At 26.9% G+C, this 21,094-nt stretch overlaps 1 protein-coding gene across 11 annotated transcripts in view; it reads right to left on the bottom strand.

Annotated features, from left to right (window-relative positions):
- The window catches only part of LOC126897233 (modular serine protease-like), a 116,139-nt gene that overhangs the window by 21,316 nt on the left and 73,729 nt on the right, over nucleotides 1–21,094 (bottom strand). For 5 of the 11 annotated variants that reach the window (XM_050670673.1, XM_050670672.1, XM_050670674.1 and 2 more), the window contains one exon: nucleotides 16,045–16,206. The exons of 2 other annotated variants lie outside the window; for them this stretch is intronic. In XM_050670673.1, the coding sequence (XP_050526630.1) occupies nucleotides 16,045–16,206 (162 nt within the window). Of the gene's footprint in view, nucleotides 1–2,531; nucleotides 2,699–2,785; nucleotides 2,915–3,275; nucleotides 3,462–3,537; nucleotides 3,658–4,103; nucleotides 4,171–4,268; nucleotides 4,473–14,376; nucleotides 14,614–14,758; nucleotides 14,910–16,044; nucleotides 16,207–21,094 lie in introns of those variants that run through there. 4 more of the 11 variants (XM_050670682.1, XM_050670683.1, XM_050670681.1 and 1 more) reach the window with 4 other exon arrangements.

Consider the following 21,094-nt stretch of genomic DNA (forward strand, 5'->3'; position numbering starts at 1 on the left):
AATTTTTTTATGAGAAATAATATTTTTTAATAAACCCTTTTTCATTCGACATACTTTATCTTAATCGAGATATTAATAAGGAACCAGCAGATCAAGTAGCTTTTGGAATAAAACACCAATTTTTTTAAAATTAAACACTATCTAAAGATTTGCATCGAAGCGTTTATTTTTGATAGTGATTTTAATCACTATCAGATATCATTATACTTGATCCAACTATGTCACGTCACCACTGTGCCGCGACCCCCCTGTGCTGGGTTTTTTTTTACTACAAAATTTACGTCCAAAATTTTATAAAGGGAATCAGAGATTTTAAATTTTCTGAAATTCATATTCAATAATATAGAGAATATTTTGTTAATATAAATTGTATAGTAAAAAACTCTAAAAGTTGAAATTAAATTAAGAATTCAAAGATGCATCACACTGGTACCCGCATATTAGAAATTAAATAAAAATATATTAAGTATTAGTATTAAATTTTAGACTCAGGCCTTCCAAATCCAGTCAGTATTATGTACAATTTTATACAAATAAAATATAATTTTTGTACAACCCTTAACTACAAGAAAAACTTTTTTGATTAATTTAATATTTTTCTTACATAAAACCTTTTTGCTTTTTTAATATTCAAAGTTTTTTATGCGATCATGTTTCTGGCCAAATGAGCCTCGTTCATTTAACCTTTAATAATATCTCAAATTGAGCTTTTTTTTCTTACTTTAAAAACTTAATTAATTGAAATTCTGCTCACGTATTCTAAATGTATGAGAATACAAATTTTTACAATAAAATTTATTTCCGAAGTTTTTTAAAGAGAATTAGGAGTTTTCAATTTTATGGTCTATGACATTATTTTTAAATCTAAAATTTTATTTATTTACAGTAATTTTTGTTTCATCGTGTCAATCCATGCCAAATCATCCAGAAGTGGTTGAACGACCACTTTATTTTTTTCTTGAATTTTTAGGGTTTATTCTTTATGCAATATTTGAGTTTGAAATGTAGGAACAGAAACGTTATAATGTTCCATGTGATTAATTAAATTATTATGATAATTTGTAAAATATTTTAATAAATAATCATGGTTTTATTTTAGTAGTTAGAATATTGTGTCTTCAGTTAATGAAATCATGAGATCTTTTGTGATACTATTATTAATTGGTAAAAATCTGTGTTTTCCTCTATTCCCGAGAATAGTTTGCATTATTTAAATCTCATATTAGATGTTTTTAATTTTGTTATACTTCTGAGGTTGGGTATATTTATGTATTTTATCCCTTTAATTTTTTCATCATAAAAACATAATTAGTCATCACATGGAACATTATAACTTTCTGTTATTACATTGTAAATTCAAATTTTGCATAAAGAATAAACCCTAAAAAATTAAGAAAAAAATAAGGTGGTCGTTCAATCACTTCTAGATGATTTGGCATGGATTGACCCCATCTTCAATGAAGTTGTGATAATTTGCTATATCGACTACAACAAAAGAATGAACGATTAATATAGTGATAACTCTAATCAAAACAGCTGGAATAACTACATAAATGGTTACGTAACCCTAATATTCGGTTATTTCAATTTTCATAACTGTAGTCACTATATTAACTGTATACAGGGTGATTTTTTTATCATAACCCACTCAATTACTTGCTGAATAATAATAATTTAAACATTTTTTTTTTTTCATTATCTTTAATTACACATTATTCTTGAATTTTTAACTATGTAATACTTTTTAAGTTCATCCCTTAGGCCTTGGAATGGGGTCAACTTTGTTTTTTTAAATGGTAACACATATTTTTAATTTAATAAAATGTTTGAGTTTTTAATTTAATAGTAAATAGCATTTGAATTTTTAATATAACTTTATTAGCTTTTTAGATATAAACATTTAAAGTTTCAAAATTTTGAGTTAATATACATGTATAATACACATGGGATTGTAAATACAGGTAGTTAATTGGATTTTTATGACATTGCTGTCTCAGTCACGGATTGTTCATTATCAATTATGATTATCAATAGATATACTTTCTGTATTGTCAGTTAGTGTATTTATAAACTCAGAACAATGTGCCTTACTATCATTGATAATAACAATGCTGTGTACCTGCTAATATCGATGTCATAAAAAATCAATTAGCTACCTGTATTTGTAATTCCTTGTGTATTATACCTGTATATTAACTCAAAATTTTGAAACTTTAAATGTTTATATCTAATAAACGAATTAAGTTATATTAAAAATTCAAATGCCATTTACTATTAAATTAAAAACTCAAACATTTTATTAAATTAAAAGTATGTGTTACTATTTAAAAAAACAAAGTTGACCCCCTTCCAAGGCATAAGGGATGAACTTAAAAAGTATTACATAGTTAAAAATTCAAGAATAATGTGTAATTAAAGATAATGAAAAAAAAAATGTTTAAATTATTATTATTCAGCAAGTAATTGAGTGGGTTATGATAAAAAAATCACCCTGTATATAAATATTCTCAAAGTATTTTTTTTTGGTTGACCTGGACTAGATGTAAATTTCTGTGTCGAATTTTCGGTCACAATTAAAGTTCTATTCCGATCACATTTGATTTCGTCTGAACCATCAGCACAATTTTTATGACCATCGCATTTATATTTTTCGGGTATACATGCACCATAGTTACACGTGAAAGAATTGTTCCTACACCTTTAAATTATAAAAAATTATTAAAGTAACTGTAATTGAATATAGTGCAGTTATACGTAAATAAAAATAAATAACTCATTTAATTACCTAAAATTTTCACAAATTTTTCGAGTTTCATCAGTTCTATCTTGGCAATTCGCTGTACCATCGCACAGAAAATGTCTGTCGATGCATTCACCAGAATCACATTGAAATTGTGTCGATCTAATAAATTGACTTTTTTTTTAATAAATTTTAATTAGAAATAGTAGTCTAAAATTCTAGCATCAGTAATTTTTTTAACATTACATAATACTTTAATGTTAATTTCTAACAAAATCCCAACCATCTTTTATACACTCTTAACAAAAAAATATTCAAATTTCAAGAACTTAATATTCCCACATTTCTTATAGTTCTTTTAGTTTACCTTAGTTAAACTGCTAGTGGGATGTAAAGTTGAAAATTAACCGTGAATTTTCTTCTAAACGCAAGTACAAAGATTATTAAATAATGATGAAGGGGAATAATTTATGTTATAATTATTATAACACACTGTTTTAAAAAATTAAAAAATAAAAATTTAATATATACTAACTCGCATTTCGTTAAAACCTTTTTAGTTGTGATTTGAATTGTTGGGTTAGTTGTGCTTTGAAAAAATTTTGGATAACATATAGAATTGTATTCATCGGATTTATCGATGCAATCAAAATTTCCATCACATACAACATTATTATTCACACATGCTCCGTATAAGCAGCGGAACACAAAATCAGGGCATCTACAATTTTCACATATAAATAAAAAGTAAGTATTTATCTATTCAAATATTTTACATTGTACTGTAGATTATTTACGTTTTAGAATGAGTCGAGCAAAGACTTTCAGTCTCGTCTGAGTTATCAGAACAATCAGTTTTTCCATCACAAGCAAGTATGAAATCTATACAGTCGCCATTTGAACACCGATAGAAATCTCTAAAACAAAACATTTTTTTAAAAAAGATCATTTTTTCAAATAATATTCTATTTTGTACATAGAAAAAATTTAATATACTCACAATAAAAAAATTAATAAAACTGTACACCTTCTTAAGCTTTTTCCGTTTATTTATTAAGAAATATTTTCATTTATAAATTAATTTCAGTAGTTTTTTTTTTATTATTTCTTTGTAATTTTTCTTGTTAATTATCATGAATACTAACAAAAGTTACCTAGAGGACTGAACTTATATTTTTAAAATTCAATGAAGTTAAAAAAATATTTTTTTAATAAAATATATGCTTTAAAAATTTTATTTAACGTTAGTTTTAAAACGGACTGAAAATTTTTTTTTTATATTTTTAAAAAATGTTCTTGTTAATAGGGTAGTTATGTTCATGTCTAAATAGAAAATAAATGTAAGAAGCATATAGTTACCAACATGGGACATGTAGTTTGCTTTCTATATCCATATAGATGAGCACCAAATGTATTTTTTATTAATACATCTAAAGAAAAACTTTTTGGTATCAAACAAAGTATACACATGAAAATTATAATATATATATACAATATATAACTTAAAACTTAAATTTTTTTAACTCACCTAAAACTATAAGCGCATGAAATAAATGTCTATTATTCATAAGAAGCATCATTTTTAATATTAAGAATAACGTATTTGAATGGTAAGATTCTTGCGCTTTTCCATTACCAAACTTAATAATATTAAAGCTGTTATTAAAATGCCTCATTTAAATACTTAGTTTTTGTTATGATATCTTCTTACGCAAGAAGTTACACTAGTAAACAAAGAATGATAATGGTTAAAACTCAAATACATTTAGAGGGGATTTTTACATTATATATATTTCAAGTATAAATTTGTTAATATTCCGACCAAAGAGCATTATTAAAAAAATTAATTACATTAAATAAATTTTACTGCGACTAGTCTATCAAGGTTTCCCGCCAACTTTAATCTTTCACACACTTGAACGTTTTTAAGGCTTATCGAAAACATTCATATTAATTAAGTCATATAATAAAAAATTGAACTATATTCATGCCTGGTCAATAAAAACTTTTAAACCAGTTATGCAGACATTATTTTAAATACTTTTATACTTAAGTGGACAGAGTCTAATATAAGATTTAAATAAAACTATATATAACAGAGTACATGCCAAATAAAAGTGTATTTATTGTAAATCACATTATTAATTTTATAACTATCAAGACAAATGTATTGTTTAAAAGGTTATTACATTATGAATCAAAATTACAAATCCAATAAAAAATAATTTGTAAAATTAAAAATAAACCATAGCCACAATTTGTGTTATACTTCATAATTTGGAATTATAACATAAATTCTTTTATAGTGATGCAGAAGGGGAATATTTTAAAACAAATATTGAAAGAATAAAATAAGAATGTATGAAAATATTTCTTCCAAAAATTATGTTAAAATGCGACTATAACACTATTTTAAACGTCATAAAATAAATAATTCAAGTATCATCTATACACACATTTTTCCAAAATGCTTAAAAAAAGTTGACATTTTTGTAAGATTTAATACAATCAAATCTGTTATGTAACAACAGATGGGCAGACTGCATACGTACTTGTATACATACATAAACACTTGTAATTCAGGCTACCGTGCCATAATACGAATGTTCAAGACATTAGTTGACTTTTTACTATCATCGCGACTATTATTCTCATTTTCTAAGACAATATCTTAAATTAGCTACCACCGAGATAGTGTGTGTGTGTGTCGTCGTTAGTTCCCTATTGAATTATTATCATCTCTAGGTGTCCACCATGTTGTATTATCTATTTAATATTTCAATTACTTAATAAATATTTATTTATATCGTAGTTAACCAAATATATATATATATATATATATATATATATTATTGTAGTGCGACCCTTGTTAGTCCTCCAAGAGAATATAAATTAAATAGGTAACCTCTGTACCTAAGGTAGACATAGCTTAACCAGGTATACCTCGTTGATCCCTCAGAATACTGTTGAAGGGCATTTAGACTCAACCCTAAATAGCGACATAACAGATTATAGTCTGTCAAAACCTTGAAATACTAATTGCAGAAAAATATTTATTAACTGTAATTAAGTTCTTTAACATTACTCTTTAGTCGGAATATTTACATATTCATATTTGAAATATACAGGGTGATTTTTTTATCATAACCCACTCAATTACTTGCTGAATAATAATAATTTAAACATTTTTTTTTTTTATTATTTTTAGTTACACATTATTCTTGAATTATTAACTACGTAATACTTTTTAAGTTCATCCCTTATGCTTGGTAAGGGTGTCAACTTTGTTTTTTTAAATGGTAACACGTATTTTGAATTTAATAAAATGTTTGAGTTTTCAATTCAATAACAAATGTCATTTGAATTTTTAATATAACTTTATTCGTTTATTAGATATAAACATTTAAAGTTTCAAAATTTTGAGTTAATATACATGTATAATACACATGGGATTGTAAATACAGGTAGTTAATTGGATTTTTATGACATCGATATTAGCAGGTACAAAGCATTGTTATTATCAATGGTAGTAAGACACATTGTTGTGAGTTTATAAATACACTAACTGACAATACAGAATGTATATCTATTGATAGTCATAATTGATAATAAACAATCCGTGACTGTGATATCAATATCATAAAAAATCAATTAGCTACCTGTATTTGTAATCCCTTGTGTATTATACCTATATATTAACTCAAAAATTTGAAACTTTAAATGTTTTATCTAATAAATTAATAAAGTTATATTAAAAATTCAAATGACATTTGTTATTAAATTATAAACTCAAACATTTTATTAAATTAAAAATACGTGTTATCATTTAAAAAAACAAAGTTGACACCCTTACCAGGCATAAGGGATGAACTTAAAAAGTATTATATAGTTAATAATTCAAGAATAATGTGTAATTAAAGATAATAATAAAAAAATTTTTTTTAATTATTATTATTCTGTAAGTAATTGAGTGGGTTATGATAAAAAAATCACCCTGTATAGTAATGCCAAGAGCAGAGCCGAAGTGACAGTTTTGATATATGATTATTAATCGTTTCTGTTAATTACTATATATTAGTTTACTTTTAATTAATTTCTTGTAATAAATTTTTTAGTTACTTAATGTAAATTACTACATTGAGTTTTTATGAGTGCATTATGTATTATTTTTAGAAAAGTTTAAACAATTCATATAAATAATATACATTTAATTTGATGACTAATAGATAATGATTTATAGATTACTGAATAATGAGTGGTGTATGTGTTGTAACATATTACACAAACTTGTGCCCGAATAACTTATAAACTAACACCTTAGATAACTTCCATTATTTTATTTCTATCAAAGTATAGTTTACCTAATTATTTGATAAGAAAATAAAACTGCTTCATTTTTGTACAAAATATCTTTTGTAAACATTCGTTTTTATAACAACGTAGACTCTAAAAACCACTTTAACCTTATATAACTATAGAGTAATAAAGTAATAATAAATCGACGTAAGTAGCACATCAATGTATGTATAGTCCCGCTAGTTCTATACATGAATTTAGTCTGGAAAAATCGAAATTTTAAAATAATATTACAAGCAAATGAATAAATTTAAATAAATAATTCGAACGCTTTTAATTAAAAAAAAAGTAGCACAGTGTAGTCGAGGCATAATTTGGACAAGTATAGGTGATATCTGACAGTGATTTAAATCACTATCAAAAAAAAAAACGTTTTGATGCAAATCCTTTGATAGTATTTAATTTTAAAAATTGGTGGATTATTCCAAAAACTACATGATCTGCTAATTCCTTATTAATATCCTGATTAAGATAAAGTATGTCGAATGAAAAAGGGATTATTAAAAATATTATTTATCATTAAAAATAATGTTGATCCATACACTTTTCAATAAGTTATATCATTATAAAGTTAAAAAATGTAAAAAATAAAATCGAGAATTTTCAAACAATAATAGCATTCGATAGCTATTTTCATCGTGAAGAAAAATAAAGTCTAACATTTTTTTTTTTTAATATTAAAGTATATTACATAAGATTTAATTTAAGATATATATAAAAGTGTCAGACTTTCCGGAACACTTTCAAAATTTAAGTTGAAAAAGTAAATTTTTTGTAAAAAAGTTGTCATTTTGAATCCCCCTCTGTAGAAAGGTAAAAAGTCAGATTTATAAAAAAAATATACCAAATGAAAGGTATTGATATCATGCATTTATAAAAAAAGAAATATATTGATCCATAGATCTTTCAAAAAGTTATAGCATTATAAAGTTAAAAATATAAAAAAGAAATTTTTAAACAAAAATCGTATTTTTTTTATTAACTTTGATGTCTGTTTTCACCATGAAGATAAGATAAAGTCCGACATTTTTTTTTTTGCATAATACAGTACATCACATTAGCTTTAAAAAAAAATTATATTGATATGTTCATTTTTGAAAAAGTTACGGCACATTTTAGTAAAAAAAATTTAAAAAATTTCGAAAATTAGCGATTTTTAAATTTGTATTTTTTTTTGGTGATTTCCCTCATTTAAGGGGAACGAGGAATTTTTTTTCAATTTTTGAGGGTAATGTCTTCGACTAGATACGATTTGTGACCTTTTGACATATCATTGAAAGAAATCGGTTCGGTGAGAGCTGAGAATAAGTGGTAACAGACACAAAAAAAAAAAAAAACACATCATAGTAAAACCAATACCTTCTCAGCTTCGCATCGAAGCTAAATATTAATGGATTAGTCCACAAACAACATGATCTCCTATTACCTTATTTTATTCTGGTTACAAGTTTTATGATTTATAAGTGTAATATATGAATAAATATTTTTTTAACAATTAAATATAGTATGAAATTGATATTGAATAATGTAGTATTGTAATTTTTTCGGAGAATTAATAAAAAATTATAAAGTAGTTATTATTTTTATGGTAAACTTGTATAAAATTGAAGGGCTTGACAGAGAACTTTTTAGATTATAGTTTGTTGTTAATTATGAATAAAAAGTGTGCAAAAAATTTTTATCAGAGTAAAAAAGATACTTTTATTAATTAATTTTCGTACTAATTTCAAATTAGCAATTATATGTTTACCACAACCAATAATTTTTGATATTATTAAAAATAATATCCAAAAAATTTGGAATATTATAGACAGATAGTAAATTAAGAGTGATAATGGTTAAGAATTGATTAAACAAAGTGAATTTTTACAACATACATGGTGATTTTTTTATCATAACCCACTCAATTACTTACAGAATAATAATAATTAAAAAAATTTTTTTTATTATTATCTTTAGTTACACATTATTCTTGAATTATTAACTATATAATACTTTTTAAGTTCATCCCTTATGCCTGGTAAGGGTGTCAACTTTGTTTTTTTAAATGATAACACGTATTTTTAATTTAATAAAATGTTTGAGTTTTTAATTTAATAACAAATGTCATTTGAATTTTTAATATAACTTTATTAATTTATTAGATATAAACATTTAAAGTTTCAAATTTTTGAGTTAATATATAGGTATAATACACAAGGGATTACAAATACAGGTAGCTAATTGATTTTTTATGATATTGATATCACAGTCACGGATTGTTTATTATCAATTATGACTATCAATAGATATACATTCTGTATTGTCAGTTAGTGTATTTATAAACTCACAACAATGTGTCTTACTACCATTGATAATAACAATGCTTTGTACCTGCTAATATCGATGTCATAAAAAACCAATTAGCTACCTGTAATTTTAATCCCTAGTGTATTATACATGTATATTAACTCAAAAAATTGAAACTTTAAATGTTTATATCTAATAAACGAATAAAGTTATATTAAAAATTCAAATGACATTTGTTATTGAATTGAAAACTCAAACATTTTATTAAATTCAAAATACGTGTTACCATTTAAAAAAACAAAGTTGACACCCTTACCAAGCATAAGGGATGAACTTAAAAAGTATTACGTAGTTAATAATTCAAGAATAATGTGTAACTAAAAATAATAAAAAAAAAAAATGTTTAAATTATTATTATTCAGCAAGTAATTGAGTGGGTTATGATAAAAAAATCACTCTGTATACTACAAAAAAAAACGTATATTTATTTCAATCTTATTTCAAACATTACAAAGGTAAACTTATATTTCAATGAAGATTTATAAGGTTTAAAGTTAAGTAATGTAAGTACATAAATTAAGTAGATAAATAAAATCGACAACGTTTGTACAAAGCTACCTAGCCTAATCCAATCTTTGATTGGGTTACTTGTGTAATCAACACAAATAAATACTCTCTTGCCAAGGTAAAGATCCCACTTATAGTTCCTATGCTACTCGAGGTAATTATTGACAGGAGTCACGATCAACACATGCTTAGATAACAACTGGTACGAATAGCGTTATTGATACTTAAAGCATGATAATTAATCACAATAATTTCTGTTTCAAATTATTTCAAGAATAATACATTTTCAGATATGATTTTGTTTTTCTAATTTTTATTACATCTTCTCATAAAAATCCACGTACTCATATATATAGAGAAAATTATATTATATCATTTTATTTAATAAATATGTAGTAACTGAATCATCATCATTCTCAGCCACCCCAACCCCCACGTAATTTTATATTTATTTTGAGTTACTATAAATATAACTTTATTTGTAAATATTATCAATTCTTATATTGCAATGAAGCATCCAAGATTTGTGTAATTTTTTATATAATCATTTTTTTTTTTTAATATTTCACTGTCCGTTATATTATTATGTATTTGTAAAATAAGAAAATTGAAACTTGGAATTATAATTGTACTATGTTATTATTATATTTAATATTTAATGTATATGCACAATATGTATGTAATATATATGAGGAACTGTGTGCCGAGTCGGTAACGTGGTAGAGCTTGATGCACACAATACTGGTGTTATGCTTAAACCCTAACCTATGACTAATGAAGGGCCCCATGACGTCACATCATAACCATAACTTCAGGTAACCTCTTTTGATGGGCCATATGTTCAGCCCTAGGTGTCTTATGACTTCCTAATTGTGTCGCTAGCGATGACACTGTCGTATACCATTCTATATATCAGTACAACATCGACTAGCACAAATGTACTCTAACTTCACTATCGGGCCCTACAGCCGGAAAGTTAGTGTTAACTTTCTAGGGGAGGTACACGCTACATGTATTAGGCATTATTACTCCTGCTAGACGTATTAGTAAGTCAGCAGATTTTTTATAAACGATTGACGTTATGATGAGTGAAAAAAATTATTTTTACAATCTCCTACAGTAAAGAGAGAACACAGTATGTTATAATAAAACGCTGAATTTAAAATATCTAAAGGGTTGTACCGCAATAATATACATTTAGCGTTGGAATCCAGAACGGTCGTTAAATTCGGAGTTCCATTAAATACAAAAAAACTTCATAAATGTACTATTAACAATACTGCTGCTAACAAATTAAAAGCCCGTTATCAATTAATGCACCTTATAGAACGTATTATACAATACTACTGTGAAGTGGTTGAAAGCATAAAAGGATTGAAGGACATGGTATTCAGTGAAATTATTCCATAAAGCAAGAATAATTAGAATAATATATACGATGTAAAGAATTTACCTTATCACAAAATAGCCGATGGGTCGGTCAAGTCCATGGTCTGAAATTATTTTTAAAATTAATGTGAGTAAAATGTAATTCATATATTATTAATAAATTTATAATTTTGTTCCAAAAATAACATAAAATAGACAACGAAAACGTTGGGATAAAAAAAAAGTTCATTTTCTAGTGGAGGTACATGCTAACGGTACAACGTACAAATAGTACGCTTCGATTCCGCGCATTTGATATGCCACATTTGTGCCAATTGATAAGGTACCGAGTTTTCCTCAGCCACACATCACGTTATCAACCTATATGAGAGTGTATCAGGATCTGAATCATAAGTGCACAGTGACCTAGTGATAAGGTTTGTCACTACGACGCCTTTGGTCGAGGGTTCAAATCCCTAACAGTGCTAACACATAGACATTTAATACATAGTAAATAAATGAATGTATATTACGTTATAAAATATTAACAATACGGCTGACAATACATCGCGGGTATTCCGCTCAGTTGAAAGTCAACTAACTCGCATTACCATCTATACGGATGACACAACGGTCGATCACCACTATAGCAATGATAAACTGATCCCTCATTATATAAGCTACACATCACAATACCGTGACTATTTTTCAGACGTTTTCCGGTACACTTTGACTATCCGTCAATCCCTGACAGCCGTGTTACAATTCACCCCCAACGCTGTCGTTAAACTCCAAGTCAATATTTTGTAAATGCTGAATACCCCTTTTATGCTACCCCTACAAATTCCGATATCTCTACAGTTGTTTTTTTACGCTGATAAAAACTTCGATCACGTGTCTAACGCATAGACGTAGTATTTCACGCCATTACTACAAGGTCGTTTGTTGTATACAGTATTGACCCTATGTGTGTGTGTGTACTATGACAATACTTTTTACGTTAAAATATAACATAGTTAACGAAGATGCAACCGTTGTTGCTACTACAGTTGTTGCCGCCGTTATCACATCAGATATATCCGCATCAGGTACAACAGCCGTAGCCAAAATCACATGTATAAAACGTGTTTATCCAATGGATTCATCTCATTAAATCATTTAGACGTCATCGAGGAGTAATTCGATTAGTACGGGCGATTACTTCACAGCTTTGTGTCTAGTATAACAATGAAGACAGGGACCAATCGGAGCCGCCGTACAACGGTATAATCCGTTAACTTTATTTATGTGTTACTAAAAGTCTATTTATATTCCAAATTTTTTGGTAACATGTTGCAATATAAACTATAAATCTAAAAAAAAAAATGATTTTCAGTTTCACTTGAATTTAACAATGGATTTTTACAAATACAATCAAATTTTATAATACGCTCAATGAAGTAAATTTTTTCAACAACATTTTGATTAGTTTTTTTAGTTAAAGTAAATCATTAAAATTAATTAGGTTCTGAATATTTTAATTTTAGAATCTAATTAAATAGCTTAAGTGCCTTAGAAATAATTACTATGATTTCTATTTAAGTTTTAAGACATTTTACCACCTCGAACGTCGCCTGATAGCGAAATTCCGGTTCGCGAGCCCGAAGTGGAAGTTCTCGACAACTCTATGGACCGTATCGCTGAAGAAGAGATAAGCGTAAACGCGAGTAACTAGCGGCCCATCGTAGCACTTTTATCGGAGGAAAATCCAATGAACCGCACATGAGATGACGAAACTGATGTCGAACCACCGGGGGAAATTACTCGCGCAAGCGGACAATTAGGCGCGCCGTACGATGAGGACGTGTACGTTCCCGCTCGATGGCGATTCGACTTAGCATTCGCGACCTGTCCAATAACGCGCGGATTGAAGCACGGATGACTGAATTAGATAGGTCGCTGTCTCGTATGTCTATGGAACAGCGACAAATTTCCAACATTCTCGAGCGCATCAGTCAAAATATGCCGCCATCCCCACACGTTACTGCACAACCGACTATTCGTCATATCAACATTGAATAAAACGATAGTCGGCGATCGGACGCACACCGCGTTACTTTCGATCCATCGGGAGCGATGGACCCGACGCGACACGATGCAACACTTGACGAGCGACTCGCGGGCATCGAAGCGCAAGAAGCCCGCAATCCGAGACGATCGTACGTTCAAGCGTGACGCGCGTGGGCTCTACCTCGAATGTGTAGCACTGGTTGACAAGATGAAAATATTTTGCGCACTCATACATATGAGAATGAGTCGACCGAATTTTCGTTCACGTGCCAACCACGGGATGGCAATTCAATACAACCGACGGTTGTCGGTCGTTTAATGACTTGTCGTCAACCCGTGGCTCGCGGTCTGTATTGGTACCTTACCACAACCTACGCACCATGCGCGCCTGCCTAACTGAATATTACGGGAGAAAGGAGAAGTACCCACAGGAGTTTCTGGATAGAGTGGAGGTTCTATTCATTTTCTTGATAACATTGAAATAATGATTTTAGGATTAAGTTTTCTTATGGTGTTTTGCTCAGAATATTAAAATAGTACACTAGTATTCAGTCGAACATAAATTTATTATTATTATTTTTTTTTGTCTGATTACTATATTTAATACTAATATAAATATTATATTCTAAAAGGTCCTTGAAATTCTTTTTAAAAACATAGACTCAACACCATTTTGTATAAGTATACTTATCAAGTAAACGCTTTAAATTTGGTCTTTGTTTGCATATTTTTATAGATAATCTTTGAACAAGGTTATATCAAAAAATTGGGTTTTGTTAAAATATGCTCCGCCGTATCTCTTTGAACATATTATTGATACGTTTGAGACTTGATAAATTTTCTAAATTATAGAAAGCTTGATTCTAAACACGTATTCTCGAATTGTATTTCCTTCTTGTACAGTGTAATAAACAATTTTTTTTTTTATTACATATTTATACATATAAAAAAAATCATAAGATAATATATATTAGTATAACAAATAAACAATTATTTACTATACATTTATTGGTTTATTAATGTCATAAACTATAGTTAAAACTATAGTTAAAACTATAATATTCTATTTTCATCAATTTTTTTACGAATCCACTTCATATGACTTTTCAAGTCGGTGAATAAAGCGATTGAATTATTGGAATTTGAATTAAAATGACTTACAATTCCTTTTAAATAATATTTACCATCATGTATGAACGATAAACCAGATCCGCTATCTCCTTGTTGCACTCCTGGATCTGACACTGAAACATAATATTTCATTATTATACATCATGAATTATATTTATATCTTATAAGCAATATTGGCTCCATTTTCATAAAAAATATGATTATTGCGTTATACTGTGAATAAATAAGAAAATAAATGACAACCATATGGAAATTTACCATTTTCTGAACCAGCACAAATATGATCGGTACCAAATTTTTTTCCTACTAATTTTTGACATTTCGAATTATCCATAAATGGTAATTTAGCTTTTAATAATGTCTCACTGGGTATCCCATTATTTTTAGCATTCTTTCCCCATCCTGCAACCTAAAAATACGAAAAAGGCAGTTACATTATTAATAATGTATTGTAAAATTTCAATCTACAAACGCTTAAGAACATTTAAATAAAAATTATAATTTTTTTTAATCTTGATACTTTTTTATAGATATTTTTTGACTTTGAGATGGAAAATTTATACTATATTCATTATTTTTATTTTAGCTTCGATGCGAAACTGAGAAGGTATTTATTTTAGCATGATGTTTTTCTTTTTTTTATTATTAAAATTGTAATTGCTACTAAAAGAACAATCATTTTAGACTTTTTCAATACAGTCCTAATAAGATAATTAATTCAGTTAAAAGCCATTTGAATCCAATTGACCACGTGGATGAGTGTTTTGCGGAAGTGTCAAAAAATAATTATGATGTAACATTCACCGATAGAACACTGACAACCGAGTCAGTAATCAGATCGATTTTTATTAGGAATAATATCATTAACAATTAAGGATATAATTAACCTAAAATTAACAGTATTGATGATCACTTTCTGAATATTAGTTAATATAAGTAGTAAAACGTTTTCTTTAAATTCTTTACACTGATCTATTTATTTGAAAATATTTATCTATAAAATTCTACGACTTCTCATAATCAAATTTGTTACAGAAATGTTTTCAGTTAATTAATGCAACACCAATTCCAGTTAATTTAAATCTAACAAATATTTACCAATCCTAAAGTGCCGTTGACTTCTGAGTAGTCATTATTCCAATCAATGCAAACAATGGAAACAATTTGACTATTATTTACAGGATCAGATAATAAAACAATAGCTATATCATTATAGTAACTTGATTCCTTCCCTTCATACTTTTCTCCTATATAAATTGTTTTAATCTAAAATACGACAATTTTATAGTTTTAACACAATTTTCAAATATAAAGTTAATTAAAAATAATCTTACATTGTAAATTTTAGCATACTGGGTTTCATTTTTAGAATCATAATTTCTGTGATACTTTCCAACATAAATTTGAAAATCGTTATTATCTAGTCTATTATCTGAATGGTCATAAAAACAATGAGCAGCTAAAAAAAAAATAATGCTACTAATAATTTTTATATTTTCAAAGAAATCAGTTTTAATAAACAAAAAGAAGGATTTATATTTTACCAGACACAACTAAATTTTGAGAAATTAGTGATCCACTGCAAATGTGGCTGTATACATTGTCTTCTTTATAATAAACACCGACATTCCAAGGAACTTCACTAGGCTTACAATCTTTTCCATTTGAAATTAGTGGTTGTAATTGATCTACTATTATACCACATTCTGAAAATAAGCTTATTTACTTTGGAGTAATTGATTTACTTTATTTTTACAATAGAAAAACTTTTAGCTTCGGTGCGAAGCTGAGAAGGTATTTATTATGTGTTTTTTTTTTTTGTTACCACGTCAAAAGATCACAAATTATATCTAGTTGAAGACATTACCCTCAAAAATTAAAAAATTTCTCTCGTTCCCCGTAAATGAGGGAAACCTCCAAAACAATTATAAATTTAAAAATCGCTAATTTTTTCAATTTTTTTTACTTAAAACTACCATAACTTTTTTAAAAATGAACAAATCATTATATAATTATTTTTTATAGACGCTAGATGTCTTTACCTATCATTTAGTATATTTTTTTTATAAATTTAACCCTTTACAAGCCCACAGAGGGGGATTCAAAATGATAACTTATATACAAAAAGTTTACTTTTTCAACTTAAATTTTTAAAGTGTTCTGGAAAGTCTGACACTTTTATATATATATCTTAAATTAAAGCTAATGTAATGTACTTTATTATGTAAAAAAAAATTTCGGACTTTAGTTTGTCTTCATGGTGAAAACAGCTACCAAATGCTATTATTGTGTGAAAATTCTCGATTTTATTTTTTACATTTTCAACTTTATAATGTTATAACTTATTGAAAAGTGTATGGATCAACATAATTTTTTTATGAGAAAGAATATTTTTTAATAATCCCTTTTTCATTCGACATGCTTTATCTGAATCAGGATATTAATAACGAACTATAAGATTACGTTGCTTTTGGTATAATCCACCACTTTTTTAAAATTTTGATAGTGATTTTAATCACTGTCAGATCATATTATATTTGATCTAACTATGCCACATCACCACTGTGCCGTGACTCCCCTGTACAGGGTTTTTTTTTTAATTACTTAATTATTTTTTTAATTAATACACAATAACTTGTTTCTTTTTTAATATACAAAAAGATATACAGGGTGATTTTTTTATCATAACCCACTGAATTACTTGCAGATTAATAATAATTTAAACATTTTTTTTTTTTTTGGTTATCTGTAGTTACACATTATTCTTGAATTATTAACTACGTAATACTTTTTAAGTTCATCCCTTAAGACTTGTAAGGGGGTCAACTTTGTTTTTTTTAATGGGAACACATTTTTTTAATTTAATAAAATGATCTAGTTTTTAGTTTAATTGTAAATGGAATTTGAATTTTTAATATAACTTTATTCGTTTAATAAATATAAACATTTAATGTTTCAACATTTTGAGTTAATAAACATGTAGAATACACAAGGGATTATAAATACAGGTAGTTAAATGGTTATTATGACATCGCTGTCACAGTCACGGATTATTTATTATCATTTATGACTATCAATAGATAGACTTTTTATATAGTCAGTTGGTTTATTTATGAACTCACAAAAATGTGCCTTACTACCATTAATAATAACAATGCTGTGTATCTACGAATATTGATGTTATAAAAAACTAATTCGGTATACCGACTACAACAAAAGAATAATCGATTAATATAGTGATAACTCTATTCAAAACAGCTGGAATAACTACATAAATGGTTACGTAACCATAATATTCGGTTATTTAAATTTTCATAACTGTAGTCACTATATTAACTGTATATATAGATATTCTCAAAGTATTTTTTTTTGGTTGACCTGGACTAGATGTAAATTTCTGTGTCGAATTTTCGGTCACAATTAAAGTTCTATTCCGATCACATTTGATTTCGTCTGAACCATCAGCGCAATTTTTATGACCATCACATTTATTTTCTTCGGGTACACATGCACCATAGTTACACTTGAAAGAATTGCTCCTACACCTTTAAATATAAAAAATTATTAAAGTAACTGTAATTGAATATAGTGCAGTTATACATAAATAAAAATAAATAACTCATTTAATTACCTAAAATTTTCACAAATTTTTCGAGTCTCATCAGTTCTATCTTTGCAATTGGCTGTACCATCGCATATAAAAAGTCTGTCGATGCATTCACCAAAATCACATTGAAATTGTGTCGATCTAATAAATTAACTTTTAGCTTCGATGCGAAGCTGAGAAAGTATTGATTTTACTAAGATGTGTTAATTTTTTTTTTTTTGTGTCTGTACCACTTTTTCTCAGCTCTCACAGAACGAATTTCTTTCAACGATACGTCAAAAGATCACAAATCGTATCTAGTCAAAGACATTATCCTTAAAAATTGAAAAAAATTCCCCCGTTTCCCGTAAATGGGGGAAACTTCCAAAAAAAATACAAATTTAAAAATCGCTAATTTTCGAAATTTTTTCAATTTTTTTTACTAAAATGTGCCGTAACTTTTTCAAAAATTAACATATCAAAATAAAATTTTTTTTTATAGATGCTTGATGTCTTTACCTATCATTTGATATATTTTTTTTGTAAATTTGACCCTTTATCTCCCCACAGAGGGGGATTTAAAATAACAACTTATATACAAAAAGTTTACTTTTTCAACTTAAATTTTTAAAGTGTTCTGGAAAGTCTGACACTAGCTAATGTAATATACTTTAATTTGAAGAAAAAAAAAATTGGACCTCTAGACTTATCTTCATGGCGAAAATGGCTAACGAATGCTATTTTTGTGTGAAAATTCTCGATTTTATTTTTTACATTTTTAACTTTATAATGCTATGACATATTGAAAAGTGTATGGATCAACATTATTTTTTTATGAGAAATAATATTTTTTAATAAACCCTTTTTCATTCGACATACTTTATCTTAATCGAGATATTAATAAGGAACCAGCAGATCATGTAGCTTTTGGAATAAAACACCATTTTTTTTAAAGTTAAACACTAACTAAAGATTTGCATCGAAGCGTTTATTTTTGATAGTGATTTTAATCACTGTCAGATATCATTATACTTGATCGAACTATGCCACGTCACCACTGTGCCGCGACCCCCCTTTGCTGGGTTTTTTTTTAATACATTTTAACTAGAAATAGTAGTCTAAAATTCTAGCTTCAGTTATTTTTTTAACATTACATAATACTTTAATGTTAATTATTCTAACAAAATCCCAACTCTTTTTTATACACTCTTGACACAAAAATATACAAATTTCAAGAAATTTATATTCCTACATTTGTATTATAGCTCTTTAGTTAACCTTAGTTTAATTGTTAGTGGGATGTAAAGTTGAAAATTAACCGTGAATTTTTTTCTAAACGCATGTACAAAAATTATTAAAAAAATAATCAACACGAAAGATTTATGTTATAATTATTATAACACACCGTTATTAAATAATTAAGTATTTACTAACTGACATTCCGTTGAAATATTGAAAGTGTTGGCCTGAATTTTTGGGTTAGTTGTGTTTTGAAACTTTGTTTGATAACATATAGCATGGCTTTCATCGGATTTATCGATGCAATCAAAAGTGCCATCACATAAAACACTTTTACTCACACATGCTCCGTATGAGCAGCGAAACGCAAAACCAGGGCATCTACAATTTTCATAAATAAATAAAAAATAAGAATTTATGTATTCAAATATTTTACATTGTACTGTAGATTATTTACGTTTTAGAATGTGTCGAGCAAAGACTTTCAGTCTCGTCTGAGTTATCAGAACAATCAGTTTTTCCATCACAAGCAAGTATGAAATCTATACAGTCGCCATTAGAACACCGATAGAAATCTCTAAAACAAAACATTTTTTTAAAAAAGATAATATTTTCAAATAATTATCTATTTTGTACATAGAAAAATTTAATATACTCACAATAAAAAAATTAATAAAACTGTACACCATCTTAAGCATTTTTCGTTTATTTATTAAGAAATATTTAAATTTTTGATTAATTTCAGTTTTTTTATTATTATTATTTCTCTTTAATTCTTTTTAATCATTATGGTTACTAATAAACGTTTTCTTATGTCACTACCTTAAAAAACTCCTCTTGTGAATAATTATGACAAATATAATATATTTTTTGGCAATGCTAAAACATATTTTATTCGCCTTAAAAATTATTTTAAGGAACAATAAATTTAATTTTATCAATTTTTCAAAGAACTAAATTAACTAATTGGGAGCTTAGTCCCTTTTATAAGAAGACTGAACATACATTTTTAAAATTCAATAAAGTTTAATAAATATTTTTTCAATAAAATATTGATTTTAAAACGTTTTTTTAAAGTTACTTTTAAAACGGACTCAAAAACAGTTTTTTACGTTTTTAAAAAAATTCCTTGCCTCTAGAGTAGTTGTGTCAATGTTTTAAATAGAAAATAAATGTAAGAAGCATATAGTTACTAACATGGGACATGTAGTTTGCTTTCCATATCCATAAAGATGAGCACCAATAATATATTTTATTAATACATCTAAAGAAAAACTTTTTGGTATCAAACAAAGTATTAACATGAAATTATAATATATAACTTTAACTATTTTTTTAACTCACCTAAAACTATGAGCCCATAAAATAAATGTCTATTATACATAAAAAAAATCATTTTTAGTATTAATCATACAGCATTTTAATGGTAAGAGTCTTACGTTTTTTAATAATATTAAAGTTGTTATTAAATTGTCCATTTAAATACTTATTTTTAGTTATGATAACTTCTTACGCAAGAACCCGCACTAGTAAATTAAGAACGATAACGGTTAAAACTCAGAGGGGATTACTGAATTTCATCTATTTCAAGTATAAATTTGTTAATATTTCGACTAAAGAGCAATATTAAAGAAATTAATTACGGTTTATATACAGGGTGTTCAGTAAGTCAGGAAACGGGTATCTATTGTTCTCATTGTTACAAACAATGAGAACAATAGAAACCCGTTTCCTGACTTACTGAACATCCTGTATATATTACTGCATTA

The sequence above is a fragment of the Daktulosphaira vitifoliae genome, unplaced genomic scaffold (assembly GCF_025091365.1).
Source record: "Daktulosphaira vitifoliae isolate Bord-2020 unplaced genomic scaffold, ASM2509136v1 Scaffold_2, whole genome shotgun sequence".
In the NCBI taxonomy this organism is placed as follows: domain Eukaryota; kingdom Metazoa; phylum Arthropoda; class Insecta; order Hemiptera; family Phylloxeridae; genus Daktulosphaira; species Daktulosphaira vitifoliae.